Source organism: Antedon mediterranea, chromosome 1 (genome assembly GCF_964355755.1).
Source record: "Antedon mediterranea chromosome 1, ecAntMedi1.1, whole genome shotgun sequence".
Classification (NCBI taxonomy): Eukaryota; Metazoa; Echinodermata; class Crinoidea; order Comatulida; family Antedonidae; genus Antedon; species Antedon mediterranea.
The window spans coordinates 6,837,891-6,856,606 of record NC_092670.1 but is presented as its reverse complement, the minus strand read 5'-3'; the positions used below and the strand labels follow the sequence as shown (position 1 = coordinate 6,856,606).

The window sequence follows — 18,716 nt, the reverse complement described above, 5'->3', positions numbered from 1 at the left end:
ATTACAGTATATTTATAACCATGTTATACATTAATATTTGTAAACTACCGGTATAGATAATTTGGATGTAATGTTGGAAAAACAAAGATCACGATACTCAATCAATCAACCAATCAATCAATCAAAGTAACACTTATTTATCTTCTTCTCTTTCATAGAATATAAAAATTAACAGTAAATATGATAAAAATAAGAGGGGCAACATTCCAAAAAAGCGAAGCTTGTATAAGGCAGCCCATAAAAACTGAAAAAGAAAACAGGACAACGCGGGAACCGGAAACAGGACAAAAACAGTAATGAAGACTTTTAGTTTCCGGGTACCGAAAAAGACTAAATATAAAAACTACAATGAGTGAAAGGATAATTACACATAACTGGGTAAGAGGTGTCGTTTCAATTTAAAAGAAAAACTCTTCTTAGACAAAACACTTTTTATAGGAACTGGTACGCTATTCCAGAGTTTAGGACCAGTGAACAACTTAATGCTATGTTTAAAAGAAGTAGTTTTAAAAAAAGGAATACGTATTTGATTTGCGCTCCGAGTTTTGTAGTTATGAAAATTAAGATTGAAACTAAATAAATCAAGTGTGATGGCAGGATCGAGTTTAGCCATGAATAAAGAAAAACACTTTGTTGATGATGGTTAATATCCTGCATTTTAAGAAGACCAAATGAAGAAAATAAAGGATTGGAATGGAATACGGAGGAGCATTTGCTATGTATCTTACGGTTTTCTTTTGGGTCAGTTTGTTTAAGGAGGACGGGTAGATATTGCCCCAAATAATATTACAATAAGTGAAGTAAGGGAGGATTAATTAACAGTAAAGAATGCGGAGTATGTTTTGAGGGATGAAATATGATAATCTATATATGATACCAGAACTTTTGGATATTTTGTTTTCGACTTCAGTAATCTGATGTTTCCAATTTAGTTTACTGTCCAGATAAACACAAAGAAATTTAGTTTTCTCAACAATAGGTTTTAATTGATCTTTAATTTTTAATTTGAAAGTACTGGTATTTAGCGGTATTTGTGAATTTTTGAACACCATACAACAGCACTTCTTTAGATTAACAGAAAGTTTGTTTGCAAAAAATGATGTTAACATTTTGGGTAGATTTTCAGTTGATATTTTAAAAAGGGAATCTACATTTTTATCAGTGTAAATTACGGTTGTGTCATCAGCATACAAGAGAAACGAAAACATATTCGAGGCATTATGGATATCATTTATGTATAATAAAAATAATAGAGGCCCAAGCAGGGAACTTAACAATAAAAACTACAATATGATTTGCATTGTTATAACATACACCAAGTGGTACAGAATTAAGCTAATATAAAAATAGATATTTCATTCTTCGATATCTGGACAATATGCAACGCAATTACTTTTACATTTTTATAAACCTCGTTTAAAAAAAGTTTAGTCGACGATTTAGCCGGCCTGCCCCTTCGAGGACTAAAAATACATCAAAATCCGTCTCGGTTTATTCGAGGTTGCCATGATTTAGTCACCGATTTAGTTGAAGTTCGGTTTATGAATTAAAATGAATTTTAAAGTTTTAGATCGAACTACGATAAAGTTCGGTTTAAGAATACGGACGTACGTCGGTGATGTTTCAGTATTAAACATGAACAAAAGAATATAAGTGCAGTCAACTCGACCACTGTGGTTAGGATTAGGATACATCATATATTCAATTTGACGTTGATTGTAAATAAAAAAATTCAAAAAAAAAAAATATTACTTAAAATAATCGTTTCGTATTCAGAGAAAACAACTAGGTCAATCGGTTTATATATAAGGCACTTGATAACAATAAACATCATACCTTGAATATTCACTGTAACATAACACGAGGCTTGATTAGGTGTCGGTGAAGAATTGTCAAGGAATGTGTACTCAATGATAGTTTTTCCAAAAGGAAACAAAGCAGCAGTTTGGAAGACATAAGAAACCATGTCAACAGTTAAACGATTTGGGTTGATTAGTGTATAGTTTGGAAACAAGCAAGCGACTAGAACATTATCCACTACAGTAATGTTGAAACTTACAGTACCATTGGAACTTCCAGGATCAGTCATACCATATACTATGGAAGGACATGTCGCAGTAGGTGGCTCAACATCTAAACATAAAAAAGAAAGCAATAATATACAAGATATTACAGATTTACAGGCTATTGAGTGAATAAAAGGTCAAACAGAATCAACCTAATGTAATAATGGTATTGATATACTCTTTATCTGTTCTAATTATGATATTCTTAAAGTATTTTGTGTAGTATTTTAAATTTAAAATTCGTCATCTTTCGTTTCTGTATCTTGCATACTTTTTGTGTCCATACATTCTCCCATTAAGTATCTATGTTAATAATCACATTTTATGTGTTGAGAGGTAAAGTTATTTTTAATAATATTTGTATGAATAACAATATTGTTTTAATTAAGGCATTGTGGTATTTGCATTTCTAACGTCATCTAACTACCTCTTACCTAATTGTTCAATAGATGATTTCCCATCACATAACCAATTGTAGTCTTATTCTCAGAATCGATCATCTTAGTATTATAATATAAGTAGTTCTTTGATAGTAAACCAATAAAACTTACGTTGGCAAGACAGTTTCGTCTAGCTGTCAGCTTGACTTCTCCAGTTGCTATGATGCGTTATGGCGCCGATTGGTCTCCTTTCCAGCCACTAGATGATTTTGTTGTGTAGCCTAGGGGACCAGTCGTCGTCAGAAGCTGATCGTAAATGTGAGATAGTTGGTGCGCGCCTTCGTCTCTATTCATCTTTGTATTTTTATTTTGCTTTCTTATGCTGATGCTTTCTTTAATTTTACGTTTAAGCCAAACTTGTTCTTTGTGTAGTACCTCTATCTTATCCCAGTTAGGTATGTGGTTGTGTGTGGTCATATGGTCCGTGATTGCTGATTTATGTAAAATAGAGGACGAAACTTTCCGTGATGCACGCGTCTGCATGTTCTGTGTGTTATCCTCAACATCTTTCTTGTGCTCTTTAATTCTGGTTTTGAGTGCCAGGGAAACGGGTAGGGCACTCAAAACCAGAATTAAAGAGCACAAGAAAGATGTTGAGGATAACACACAGAACATGTAGACGCGTGCATCACGGAAAGTTTCGTCCTCCATTTTACATAAATCAGCAATCACGGACCATATGACCACACACAACCACATACCTAACTGGGATAAGATAGAGGTACTACACAAAGAACAAGTTTGGCTTAAACGTAAAATTAAAGAAAGCATCAGCATAGCAACTGAAGAAGTCAAGCTGACAGCTAGACGAAACTGTCTTGCCAACGTAAGTTTTATTGGTTTACTATCAAAGAACTACTTATATTATTATACGAATCGAAACCAGAAGAAATGTTTTCATCATCTTAGTATTATTTCATTTTTAATGTTATTATTATTCTTTCATTTAAGATTCTGTTGCTTACATACAAAGGCAAGCACAACTCTTCACCAACATTCGAAAAAGAACTCATCAAATGATATGCCCTTAAAATACCTCTGAGGTCTTCTTCTGGGTCTCTTCTCTCACACTCTGTACGCTCTTTCGTAACTCTTAAAATTTCTTCTCCTTTAAACATCTCTCTCTCTCTCTCTCTCTTTCTCTCTCTTTCTCTCTCTGATTAATTATATCTTAATTTTCCTTCTTACATAGTAGGCCTACTGTATATTTATTTATATATTTAGGCCTACTTTTTATATCCTTGTTAATTTTGTATTTTTATAGTTTAATTTGTATTTACTGTTTGTATAGTTTGCCGACCATCTGACCGACATAGAGCTGTAGAGTCGCGTTGCACGCACGCGCGCGACTAAATATAAATGCAAAATGTGTGTTTGGTTTGGCGGGACGGTTATGCGTTGCAAAGTTATATTTTCTTGTTAAGAAGGTCGTATTTATTCCTCTTTTTTGCATGGTATAATTTTTCTATAAATACATTCGACGGAGTTAGCTAGTTTTTTTAACGTTTAACTTAAACATTTGTATTTTTCATCATTTCGTTTAATATACACGTAACATTATTTCCTGGACTTTATTATTCTTTTTTTCGCATTGGAAATACCACATTTTACATTTGCACATGTCAGTTGCAAATCAGTTAATAAATTGTTTCTGTCTGTAGATGAATGTTATAAATGTTTTCCATTTCATTTTTACATAGTAACATTGTTATTAGGTTATACAAAACTGTATTATCGTGGTTTAATCACATTTATAATTGATGTTTAGTTTATCCTATATTATGATTTTTTGTTAGATACTAAGATAAAGGTTTTAATAATTTACCTTCCACCTTGATGAAAAAGTCACATGTTGCATTATTTCCAAAGAGATCGGTTGCTGTGAAGGTGATTGTGTGAGTTCCAATTGGAATCATGTCACCAGACTCATATGGTGATGACACCACAGTCACTGTTCCATTGCCACTTGTCACAGGAGGATCCCACGTGACTGTTGCATTTGGACTTCTTTGGTCTGTTTGGATATTTATTAGTCCAAATGCTCCTCCGATGTAATTATATGAAGTGACATTTGTGGGGCAGTCAATCATTGGCCGTTCATTATCTAATAACAAAATAAGGAAAAACAAAAATAACACAAAGAAAGTAAGAGAAAATGAAGAATAATCTGCTTTTTGGTGCCAGGCCACTTAACTACTGCGCAGTGTGTAGTGTTCTCGGTCTTGGTACTTTTTGGTGTAATTTTCAGTATTGTTACTGTAATCCTTATTTTTGTTTGAATTATTATTATTATTTTAGGGGTCAATGTGAGACAAGTTCTACTTCTAATTTTGATCCCTAAGATGGTCTTATATTAATTGTTTATGATTGTTTATTGTAATATTGTTTGTTATATATTGTGACCATCTTAAATAAATGTATTATTGAATATTGAATATTGAATATTGAAATGTAGTTTTTAAAGTCTGTATTATTCAGTTCATTTAAAATCGCTATATATATCAATATTATTATTATTATTATTCAACGAGTATTTTTTCATTCATTCTCCTTTTTATCGGTTAGTAAGTGTATACAAAACATACAAACACAAATTAACCAGGAAATTAACAGCCACAACACATCCTAAACTATCCTAAAATATCAATTTCGGACCAACGCTGATGCAGGTTTGATTGTGGACGTACATTGACAATGATGGATAGATTTGTAAAGACCATACGGTTGCATGCATGCATGCGAAACGATGTCATTTTATTTAGACTTTACCAAAACGAGATTGTTATACATAGTGTTAGTTTGCAAATAACGATATCTTATATAAATAAATATATAAATTATGCTTAATTCGGACAAAGGCGAGCACAATGGAACAAGGCCAACAGCCATTAAGTCGCGTGCTACAATGCATAGTGATACCGGACCGACAGACAGACCGACAGACCGACAGACCGACAGACCGACAGACCGACAGACAGAGAGACCGACCGACCGACATAGTGAACTATACTGACCAAAATTACTGAACATGTTTAAAAATGTTGAAATGTTTAAAAACATTAACTTTTTTTAATTTACACGTGCGTAGCCTGTCACTTTCGACGTGCTCGTATAACGTAATTTCGAGTTGAAAAGTAAGTCAAGAAAACAGAAATTGGGCAAAAAGCGTGCGCAATAACAATTAACGCGCAGTGCGCGCGCAAAAATATGCGCACTCATGGCAATTTTGTAAACGCTTAAAATTGCCTGAAATGTACTCTTATTTCATCGAAAATAAATTTTGAAAATGTTAAGCGCGCGTACGCATGCGTTACATGCGCTACGCACGTAATTGTATTGCCATATGATGATTTATGCCCTGAAATTTATGAGTACCAAATTTTATTTAATTGTGATTCATGGTTGTGAAGATATGATTACAAACGTGATTTCGTTAAATCGTGCGTAGACCGCGTAATTTTTTATTGCGCACCGTGAAAACATAACCACATTGATTCCTGGCCATAAGGAATATACTGTGAAAAATTGACCTAGCTAGATTAAACTGATATCAAGATAAGGTCAGAAAGCGATAAAACGCATAGTGATACCGGACCGACAGACAGACAGACCGACAGACAGACCGACCGACCGACATAGTGAACTATAGAGTCGCTTCCACGCGACTAAAAACAAATATCCGTCTTGGTTACCTACCTAGAAGTCATTTCCGGGTTCACGTTGAGTCATCACCTTGCAACTTCCTGGTTTTAACTAAGTATGCCGTTGATGGCGATAGTCATTTAAGTTTTTTGTTTATTTTCGGACCGCGCGTGTGAAGGTACAGTAGAAAATAAAAATTATACTGCATATTAATAAAGATTAAAATTAAATATATTCATAAAGAATCGAAGTATATTGTGGGAAATAGTATATAAAATTGCATCGGGATAACTGATGATGTTTAAAATCGAGTGAAACTCCGATATCCGAGTTGTTGAGTAAGCAGGCAGGAATAACTGTGGGCTATCTGTGTCCCGTTAGGACCTTTGGATACTTCTGCCCATGTTGCAAGCCGTTTAAAACGTCTTCTTTCTTAGGCCGAAACGAAACGGCCCACTGTGTCGCGGAAGTTAGTTTCTAACGATTTTAAACTAAATAATGTATTAATTATACCAATTAGGATGGTATTTATTTGAATAAACACCAAACACCTCCCTAATAAAACATCACTTGGAACCGCCCATCCACATTTATACAATTATTGTATTATATTTATAACACAATTATACTATTTGTAGTAGAATTCATCTGACTGTTATTTACAATTTACCAAGCATTTGTTATTCTTTATACCACTTTCATATCTATTAAAAGATTCGATTTGATTTTTAAATGTTACCCTATTATTCAAACTAAAAAATTAAACGTATCCTCGAATAAGCACCTCCCTCAAATGAACTCCGCCTCCCCACCTCCACCATATACGGGCCCTACCAAACAATAAACACTATACTTTAAAATGTTATTAATCATCTGAGACACTGTGAAACAGAGTAGGTTTAGTTTTTTCAAGTATTTCAATAATGGTAACCGAAAACTTCGAAACTAGAACGTCCTTCTAAAACCGTTTTACCGAGTCACTATCATTCCGAAATTACTAACCATCTGCATACTATAAATATGAGTTAATTATTGTGAGGCTGGTTCACCATGTAGTTTAAGTTCTATTTATTTGTTGTTAGCCGAAATCATTCAATTCATTTCAATGTAAATGTTTTTATATGTTTACAAATGACAATAAATTTATTTGACTTGACTTGACCTAACTCTAAACCTATTAAGAGCAGGCAGGTCCTCTTTGTACGTTCCGAAATAAATTGTATTTAAACTTATTCCTTGCTCAACAAATTCAGGTAGTATTTCAGATTTAGATACAATTTCAAATCTATTAAATTCAGGTTGAAGGAAGATTGACCAAGTTTGAATCTGTGTGTTATAAGTCCACAGCCAGTCGAGGAAATCAATAAAGTGCCCAACTTCAAACCGAGTTACTACACCAAGAGGCTCGGCCACTGCCAGTTTTCAACAAACTAAGTTTATTATTTGATTTGTATTCCAACGTTAATAGGAATGATAGTAACATATCTATATAAGTCAAATATTTCATTTGAACTCTCTATTATTATCTGTCTGCAGCCATCCACCCCACTCACTAAGTCAATGCTGTATTTCTTTCGTGTTACGTGTAGAACGGTTACATGTTATTGAATTCTGACATTTTGACTTGGCATTACAAATGTGTCAATAAAACCTTATAAAGTCTTCTGGAATTTGACTACAGACATAAAAATGCTCACGACCAGATCAAGATATTGATTAAAGTCTAACTAGAAAGAAAATACTCACTTTGTGAATTGACAAGATTAGAAATTCCAAGTATCAAAATCAGACATGTTAGTAACATTTTCCGTTTAAATGTAAACACAAGGTAGGCACAGTAATCGTCTGATACAATCCAAACTAAAAATGTTTCACTCAAAACAATATCTTCAACATGGTTTTAAAATGTTGAAAGTATACAAAGTTGTATGTACCAGGAACTAATAAATAAATGTAGAAATAGTGCTTTATATACGCTTATCTTGATCTGAAATGTTTAAATACCAGGAGGTTCAAAGGATTAATATGCTCAAATGGTTTTATATTGGTGTTTTGTAGACGAAAGTAGACAGTTGTAGATACAAAGAATAATGCATTATAGTTTGCAATACATTGTGACGTGTTTATTTTGAATCGTAGCCTTTCAAAACACCTTTGAATAACGTAGGATTCTATTTGAACCACGAAATACTAAATAAATATAAACTGTGAGTGATACCGAGTTGGTTGCAAAATGTTCAATTGTTCTCAATTACTTGAGTCCGGATCGATTATTTATCATTTTGTTATATTATTTTTCTGCTAAAAACCCTATCCAGTGGCAATTTGTTGGGTCCAAAATGTATCCACTTAATAGGTGAGCACCGTCAGCTGTGGACACGACCTAGATGGTAGGCGAGCGTATTATATTTATTTTCTATGACTCCAGACATTCCGAAATAAAAGCTTAAAAAAGAAAAATACTCACTTTGGGAATTGACGGAATTAAAAGTTCCAAATATCAAAATCAGAAATGTTAGTAACATTTCATATAAATGCAAAGAAGATAATATCTTCACCATAGTTTGACATTTTTGGGATGAACAGAACGTTGTTTGAACCAGGAAATAATTGATAAATGTATAATGCTTTATAAATGCTTGATTTGATTTGTTTAACTAGTACCAGTGGGTTCAAATGATCAATATGTTCAAGGGGTCACATTGTGTATCTTAGACGTAAACAAGTTGAAGGTACAAAGGAATAGTGCATAGTACTGATTAGTAGGATCGATTGAATTTGAACCAAGAAATACTAAATAAATATAAACCTATTACTGCTTTATGAACTACCTGTAGCTTACTTGTTTATTCTATGAGTTTCTTTTGAATATTCTCTAGAAAACATCATAAAATAGAAAATACCAGGTCGATAGGTACAAGGAAGTCATGCAACAATATGTTTAGAAGGGTTACTAACTAGGAGTTACATATTCTATGAAATGTTTTTTTAAATACTCGTTTTACCACATTGCTATAACTTGAATAATATCTTGTAATTAATTGCTGTGATTTTAACACAGCCCTTTTTGAAAGGTATTTTGAAATAAAACATTACAATAATTAAGGGTGAGCAATTATGTATACATATCACTGATTGTATGCATTTGGATAATGATACCATTTATTATTTATGTAATGAAGACCAGGAAGAGCTTTCTTATGTATTACTATCTGTTTAAATTATCAATTTAATTCCAATTTATGTGGGAAAAAGTTTTTCTTTTACTCCACCAAAGCAAACTATATATAGCCTTTGGGTTTATTCTTCTTTATCTATTCTGTCCTTATGACGTCCTCGCCTCTGTCCACGACAGTGGCTGCATGTGCACCATCACTACAGTAGGTAGTTACCCCAACTAGTTTTGAAAAAATGTACTATGTTTTTTTGTGCAGAGAACATTGTGCGTGCAAATAGACTGGTTTTGTCCTTATCCGAGAAAACTTTACTACCAGAACCATGAAGCAAGCGAGTGGACCTTGATCCCTTTCCGGTTTGATGACGATGAAGTCCACTGTCTTAATTCGCTCACCGCTGAACTGGTTTATTAGTTGTAGGCGACTTATGAGATATAAAATTAAACATGACATGCAAGTCTAGTACGATTTGGACACTGGAAATGTCTCCCTAATCCCCTAATCGTCACCCTACGATTGATTGATTGCAACATCACATTGCACAAATAAATCATTATTTCCCACCTTCAGTAAATGTAAAATCCTTATAAGGTTTCGTTTCCAATACGAAAAAAAGAAGATGTAACACCCTTCGTGTGTCTGTAATCTGCGTACTTTGACATACTTACGGTGACATGTTTCACGTTCAGTGTAGCTGGCTTAATACGTGATCATTTACATACAATGCCACGATTGGCGCTAATTTTATTTCAGGTGTAACGAACGAGTACAAAATGACTACAAAATCGAAAATATCAAACAGCACAAAAACAGCAACGTAAACGGTTACAAAATTAACAAAAGTACGAAACGGTACCAGCATAAATCGAATAATAATTATTTACAAAACAACACAAAAACAACGTTCGATGCAACAGCTAAACAGCCTAGTGCTAAAAAATGCATACGATCCGTGTATGTAATTCTCAAAACAAGAAATACACTGAAGTTAAATTACTTGAGATATTTAATGACGTACTATGAGAGGGGAGGTGATTTCAAACCAACGGTATGCGTGGGATAAGATGTATGGTGTATTTTATAAGGGGTAAAACATCTATTGCATAGTACCGTACCTTTTTTGTAAAAACAAATGAAATAGATTCATTTAAATTCAATAATGTTATTACTATTGCCATATAGTACATTGTTATGCAGTATTGTTAGTGATTACATGTATGTATGTTGATCGCTGTCTTAATATATCATATTATCTTATAGCCATTTAACTGTAAACACAAAACGATCAATAATTTGTTTACAATATTATAATAATCTTATTATAAAAATCTTACCAATGTAACGTAAACATTATTGGCAAAATAATGTTCTTGTTAATTGTATGTAAGTCGGCCCATATTTATATTATGTGACCGGAGTAATAATGTTAAACGCTTAGAGGTTGTTATTATAAATTACCTAAAATATTATATATTATAAAAAAAATATTAATTTAAATTGTATACGTACATAATTACTTTATTTATATCCCAATTGATTCACTATTACAATAGTAAATATAATGTTATTATTAAAAAAGTAAAACAGTTTTTATTATATTTACAATAAAATATACCATAAGGTAACAAAAATAACATATTGTCTATATATACAAATCAATTAATAATTTTCCGTAAAATGGATAGTTTAAGCGGAAAGAAGGAATTGTTAATTAAGGCTATTTAATATAATTCAAATTATTATGGAGAGGGAAGGAAGGCTTAAATTACATGTACCCAAAGTAATTTAAGAAGGAGTAAAAGAGCGGCTATAAATTATCTAAAGAACATTAGATACATGTAAAGATTTGGCAAAAAGAAAGTTGGTTGCTATGAAACGCCATATGTGCCAAACTATTTATCTTTTTACTAATTTCGGTCCAGAACCTAGACTAAGTTTCTATTTGAATAGTTCGTAAAATCTAAACTTCTTTGGTTCCTAATTGGAGAGGTCCATGTTTTAGATGATTACTTACGTTAACTGAAAGCGTATTTTTTTCCAGGACGAACGTGGGCAGAAATCATAAATAATTCATTAGACCTACCTTAATTATTTTCTATTATAAAGAATTGCAAGATAGCTGATCTACTTCTTAAATGTACTAAACCTAACCCTCTAGCCTACCACCACTTTTTGTTAATTTTCGTACCATTTTACCTAATTGTTAACACTTGTATTTATGTCCACATATATAACATGTTGACAAGATTAATTGTGCTATTGAAATTATCACCTTTAATCTATGCAGGCCTAAGTAAAAAGCTAACCAAAGATTGTGTTAAATAAAGCCTTCGATTGATCTAACATGTAGGCTACTGTTGCAGTAGTTTTAAACACACCCATCTTCGTTATGCCTTTCCATGTAACTGAATTATGGAATCTAAATTCTTATGAACATCTAGGTAGACAATTTGACTTACATTATGTAATAAATTGTGTCGCCCCATAGGCATTGTCACCACGTTATTAATTGAACAATGGAAAGACGTTTCTGCTTTATTTATATTATTATGCCTTCATAAAACAATTATTTGACTTTTTTATATATTATAATACATTGTTCATACCTTTTTGATTACCTTATCATTGTAAGGGTTTACATGATTCTATTGATAAATATGTATGATCCTGATATTCAGAATTAACACTTTCTGGTAATACTGCCAGAGTTGGCTCAGCTGCAAAATTGCCAGTGCCAATTGTTGATAGGCTCGCCTCATATACTACGTTTGCCGGTTGATTTGTTGTTGGCGTGTACATGTCGTTAGTCACAGTCATGTTCATGTCTAAGATATTACCATCCACTCTATTGACAATAGTATTGTTATTCTTGTAGTGGGACCTAAGATAAATGTAATAACAGAGACTTATAAGGCAACTATGAATTAAGATAATTATTTCAATGGTTACTTGAAGCATATTATGTCTAACAACATATTTAATGCCTGTAGCTGCCTGAATGATTTATTGCCATTTACTGCTGGTTAGGATTGATAGTAGCACTTATTTGTTTGGTTATTTAGAATTAACTCTACCTAATGAAAAGTGGTATCTAATGGTGTTAATTAACGCGCTTTTGAGAATTTTGGCCACGGGAAGTTCTTTACTGATCACGTTATTATTCTAAACAATGTAAAAATATATCTTCTGTTGAATAAAATGCATTTAAACAAATAACTGCATATTTTAATAGAATAATTAAATTGAATATTTTATTCAAATTCATTTTTAAGAATAGCTCGATTTTGTAAATCTGTTAGGCCTAATGTATTACACTTTAAAAAATGTCAAGCTAGATAGGAATAAATATGTAAAACAGAAAAATACCTGCAATAAAAGAAAAAAGTTGGAGACATCACCATAATTATTATAACAAGAACGATTATTACTGCAATCAGATAACCCTGTACTTGGTTCATGCTATTGCCTTGAAAAAATATATATAATTATTACAACGATCATTTTTGTAGAATGCAAGAAATCAAAATTGTCGACAGTTTCTTTGATTTTTTAACTTATTAGTTGTATCTTGATTATTATTTTGTATACGTTTTATGATAAATTCCTTTTATTTCATTTATGAATTATAAATCTAAAATAATGACACATGTACATGTCTAGCTTTAAAAACCGTGCGTTTTAAAGGCGTATAATGTATGCAAATTGATTATATAAATATACTCTTCAGCATAGCTGGTGACCCTTATTTTTTAAGACTTATTTTAAAAGCGAATGAGTTGTAGATATAGATTCATGTAAAATTTAGGCTGTCATTATTTTATAATGTCATATATGGCCATCTGAATTTTTAAAAATTGTATCTCTTTCGACACATATCGCGTAAACGTTATCACTTTTCTTCCAATTTTCAATATGTTATTATTCAAACAATTTCTCTTTCAGAAATATGGATTTATATTTTTTTATTTTTGAAAAAGTCATCATATTCAATCAAATGAATAAACGTGAATGCCATACAATAAAAAATAACTGTTTACAGTGACAATACAGTCTTTTTCAACAATTCACGCTTGTTGAATTGAACGGAGACATTGCCATGTCATGCTGCTATGCTAATACATGTTAACATGATTCTATAAGCATTTCTATACTCACCACCAGTAACAGTAATTGTAAATGTACATGTTGCTGAGTTTCCTGAACTATCAACCGCATCATATATGACATCAGTGCTTCCAATAACAAATTCATTATTCCCAGGATTGTACTTGGACGTTGGTGTTATATCTTCACCAGAATTGTCAATTACTATTGGATCAGTCCAGATGACATTCACTGATTTATCTGAGCCATCTGTTGTAGTTGCAATAGCAGGTGGACAAAACAAACCTGGATCCTGATTATCTATTATAAAAATGTCTAAATATCAAGATCATATCGTTTCTAAGCATAATTTAAAATTCGTTCTACTGTTTTAGTCATTATAGTTAATTAAACTATAGCATATTTCGTATTTTAACCGATCACCCAGTGAAATTCATAGGTAGAATCGATTTAAAGATGTATTGTCACCCAAAAATAAGTAAAGACTAATACAATCAGATTTTTAATATGCCATTTTATTATTTCCAAAGCTATTTGCTTACGTAGAAAAAACAAGAACAAAGGTAATGATTTTACTTGTAAAAAGAAAACATTAAATACACGTTTAAATTTAACAATGACCCCATTTTCTGATATACAATTTGACCTTTACATTGAATAAATTCCTCTGGTTCCAAATAATATTTTTGTGGATTTTTACTTTTATGTTAAACCAAAACAACGAAAAGGAATAAAATTACCTTCGTGACGTTTCGCCGACAATCTGTCAGCTGCTTCAGACTAATGCCTGGGTTGGAATGGTCTGGTTTTTTGTAAGTGACGCTGAACAGCGCCACCAGCCGTCTGGTTGGTATTGACGGTAGAGCGTCTCCGCTGGCCCCCTCCTGCTTCAACTTTTTCCAGCAAACTATCATATGTATGTGGGAGGTCATACCCACCAATGTCTCTGTTGATATTATGTGGTCTTTTTCTTATGCAGATAGATTCTTTTATCTTTCTTTTGTCTGTCTGTGCTTCTTTTTCAATAACTCTCGCATTCCAATTTGGAATATGGTCATTCCCTATAGCGTGGTCAGTTATGGCTGACTTATGTAAAACCTGGGACGAAGAATTTCTATTTGCACGTGTTCTAACTACTTGGTTGTGTGTTGATACGTCTTTTTTATGTTCCCCAATTCTTGTATTCAGTGCCCTTCCGGTCTCTCCTATATATACTTTCTCACAGTTTAGACAGTTCACTTCGTATATAACCCCACACATGTCTTCCGTTTTTATTCTATCTTTTGGGTGGACCAGTCCATTCTTTAATTTATTACTTGGAATGTAGAAAGTGTTCACTTTGTGCTTAGCAAAAGTGCGTCGAATCTTTTCAGAAATTCCGTGTATGTATGGGATACCTATGTGAGCTTTCATCTTCTCCATTTCCTTTCTTTGGCGTTCTTCTGGTTTGTTTTTTGACTTTTGTTCTTTCCTCTTGTTTACGACTCTGTCTACTGACCATTTTGGATAGTTACAAATTTTCAATGCTTTTCTAATGTGTTCCAACTCATGTTTTTTATCTTTCTCTTCACTAACAATTGTGTCTGCTCTATTCACTAACTAACTTTCTTCATTCCAAGTAATAAATTAAAGAATGGACTGGTCCACCCAAAAGATAGAATAAAAACGGAAGACATGTGCGGGGTTATTTACGAAGTGAACTGTCTAAACTGTGAGAAAGTATATATAGGAGAGACCGGAAGGGCACTGAATACAAGAATTGGGGAACATAAAAAAGAGGTATCAACACACAACCAAGTAGTTAGAACACGTGCAAATAGAAATTCTTCGTCCCAGGTTTTACATAAGTCAGCCATAACTGACTACGCTATAGGGAATGACCATATTCCAAATTGGAATGCGAGAGTTATTGAAAAAGAAGCACAGACAGACAAAAGAAAGATAAAAGAATCTATCTGCATAAGAAAAAGACCACATAATATCAACAGAGACATTGGTGGGTATGACCTCCCACATACATATGATAGTTTGCTGGAAAAAGTTGAAGCAGGAGGGGGGCCAGCGGAGACGCTCTACCGTCAATACCAACCAGACGGCTGGTGGCGCTGTTCAGCGTCATTTACAAAAAACCAGACAATTCCAACCCAGGCATTAGTCTGAAGCAGCTGACAGATTGTCGGCGAAACGTCACGAAGGTAATTTTATTCCTTTTCGTTGTTTTGGTTTAACATAAAAGTAAAAATCCACAAAAATTTGACCTTTGTTTGCTTGTAATTACAGTTTATTCAGCTAAACATTTTTGTCTCATCCATGTAATACATTACAATGTCATATTTAACAATGTGTTTAAAAGGGCTACGATTTTGACTCTGTTACTTCCCACTAGGGTGAGGTTTAAAAATAATGAATGTGCTAGTAAAACAGTAATAATACTCAGAAACGAAGATCAGGGTAAAAATGCATTTATGCAAACATTTCTATATTAATTAATTTAAATACTCCAGAGGAAAGAATGAAAGCCATCTATGCTATTTAAAAAGAGGTTTTCATTTACCTTCAACATTGAGGCCAAAGTCACAGGTGTCAATATTGCCATAAGGATCAGTTGCTGTAAAAGTGATTGTGTGAGTACCAATTGGTATCATGTCACCAGACTCGAAAGATGATGACATTACAGTCACAGGTCCACCATTATTGTCACTTGTCACTGGAGGATCCCAGGTAACAGTGGCATTTTGACTTCCTATATCTGTGCTGACATCTACTGATCCATAACCTTCTCCGATGTAATTGTTTGAAGTGACATTTGTCGGGCAGTCAATCATTGGACTTTCATTATCTATAAAAAAAAATAACAGCAATACAAAAAAATAGAATTTGACAAAACCACATTATTAAAACTATAACTCAAATTTCATTTCCACCTATAGCAAACAGTCTTACCTTCAACAGTGATACCAAAACTGCAGCTATCATTAAAGTTACCAGCTGAATCTGAGACATTGTACTGAACTGTTGTGTTGCCAATTGCAAACATATTATCACCAGAAGTGTAGTCTGCTACTGGTACAGGAGTCTCTCCAGAGTTTTCAGTAGCTGTCGGTTTCATCCATGTAACATTGATGACAAATGCCTCACCAGTTGTTGTATTAACAATTATATCCATTGGACAATCTATAATATCTGGAGCTTCTGGATCTAAAACATGAGGTAATTATAACTTATAATAAATAACAGTAATAATACTCAGGAAAGAAGATCAGGGTAAAATGAATTTGTGCAAACATTTCTATACTAATTAATTTAAATACTACAGAGGAAAGAGTGAAAGCCATCTATGATTACCAGTAACAGTAACTGTAAATGTACATGTTCCTGCATTGCCTGAACTATCAACTGCATCATATATAACATCAGTTCTACCAATATCAAATTCATTAAGTCCAGGATTGTACTTGGACGTTGGTGTTATATCTTCATTAGAATTGTCAATTACTATTGGATCAGTCCAGTTGACATTGGCTACTTGATCTGAACCCTCTGCTGTAGTAGTTATAATATTTAGTGGACAAACCAAGACTGGATCCTCATTATCTAATAATATAAAAGGAAGAAACAAGAATGAATAACGCTAAAATCCTATTACATTTTGTAATGGTAGAGTGGAACAATTAATTTTCTTATTTCCACATAAGACTTGATTCATAGTTACGAAATAACATTTTAATTCTTACAGTACAGTGTATTATTTTTGTCAAACTTACCGTATAAACAAATAATAAACAAGCCGTTAAAAAACATAATTACCATTATGCAAAGAATATCGATAAAATAATAAATGGTACTTATTACTATTATAGTGCTTTTAAATATTGGTGAAAATTCAGAATAAGAGATTCTTACTTTACCTTCAACTTCGATATCAAATACACAGGTGTCGCTATTGCCATAAGGATCAGTTGCTGTAAAAGTGATTGTGTGAGTACCATATGGTATCATGTCACCAGACTCGAAAGGTGATGACATTACAGTCACAAGTCCACCACTATTGTCACTTGTCACCGGAGGATCCCAGGTGACAGTGGCATTTGGACTTCCTATATCTGTGCTGACATTTAATAGTCCATACCCTTCTCCGATGTAATTGTTTGAAGTGACATTTGTTGGGCAGGCAATTATTGGACTTTCATTATCTATTCACGACATAAATAACATAAATAAATAAATTACATTTGATATTACCACATTACTGTAGCTCAATTTTAATTTCCTCCAACGAAGTACAGTTGTCTTACCTTCAACAGTGATACCAAAACTGCAGCTATCATTAAAGTTACCAGCTGAATCTGATACATTGTACTGAACTGTTGTGTTGCCAATTGCAAACATATTTTCACCAGAAGTGTAGTCTGCTACTGGTACAGGAGTCTCTCCAGAGTTATCAGTAGCTGTCGGTTCCATCCATGTAACATTGATGGCAAATGCCTCACCAGTTGTTGTGTTAACAATTATATCAATTGGACAATCTATAATATCTGGAGCTTCTGGATCTAAAACATGAAGTAATTATAACTTATAATAAAATAGTAATAATACTAGATAAAAAGTTCGGGTAAAAAAAGCATTTATGCAAACAATTCTATATTAATTAATTAAAATACGTTAGAGGAGGAAAGAATGAAAGCCATCTATGCTTACCAGTAACAGTAACTGTAAAGGTACATGTTCCTGCATTGCCTGAACTGTCAACTGCATCATATAACACATCAGTTCTACCAATATCAAATTCATTATTTCCAGGGTTGTTCTTGGACGTTGGTGTTATATCTTCATCAGAATTGTCAATTACTATTGGATCAGTCCAGGTGACATTGACTGCTTGATCTAAACCATCTGCTGTAGTAGTTGTAATATTAGGCGGACAAACCAAGACTGGATCCTCATTATCTATTTAATTATACAACAGGAATAAACAAGGATAACTAACGCTAAAATCATATTACAATTTATAATTGTAAAATCTTAATTTAGTACATACAAAAACAAATTAAAATGATACCATGTTAAAAAAGGCGAATTGACAAATTATTCAGGTATAAGTGTGTAAAAATTAAGTTTCTGATATTGTTCATTATTATGAGTTCTCCATAATTGTGTTGGGAAATTTTTGAGAAATTACTGTTTTAATTTGGTACTTTATTTTAATATACACCGCGTGAGTGATTTGGTCGGGGGAACGTTACACGTTCAAATTATCCGCAACGTCTAAAAGGAGGGTTCCGGGTTTA

The 18,716-nt window shown here is 32.9% G+C and overlaps 1 protein-coding gene across 1 annotated transcript; it reads right to left on the bottom strand.

The window, feature by feature from the left end:
• Positions 1-11,047: 11,047 nt before the first annotated feature.
• On the bottom strand, positions 11,048-18,152 carry LOC140040718 (hyalin-like). Its single transcript, XM_072086859.1, has 9 exons — positions 18,140-18,152; positions 17,724-17,978; positions 17,337-17,621; positions 16,774-17,022; positions 16,372-16,626; positions 15,983-16,267; positions 13,480-13,728; positions 12,691-12,790; positions 11,048-12,205 (listed from the first exon to the last, which is right to left on the bottom strand). The coding sequence occupies exons 1-9, from the start codon at positions 18,150-18,152 to the stop codon at positions 11,947-11,949; spliced, it is 1,950 nt and encodes a 649-aa protein (XP_071942960.1). The 3' UTR covers positions 11,048-11,946.
• Positions 18,153-18,716: the final 564 nt, after the last annotated feature.

Excerpts from the sequence above, each read along its gene's own strand:
- LOC140040718 (XM_072086859.1), bottom strand. Across the intron at positions 17,622-17,723 it reads TTTTGGTATCACTGTTGAAG|ATAATGAAAGTCCAATAATT; the intron begins GTAAGACAACTG and ends TGTCGTGAATAG. Across the intron at positions 16,268-16,371 it reads TTTTGGTATCACTGTTGAAG|ATAATGAAAGTCCAATGATT; the intron begins GTAAGACTGTTT and ends TTTTTTTTATAG.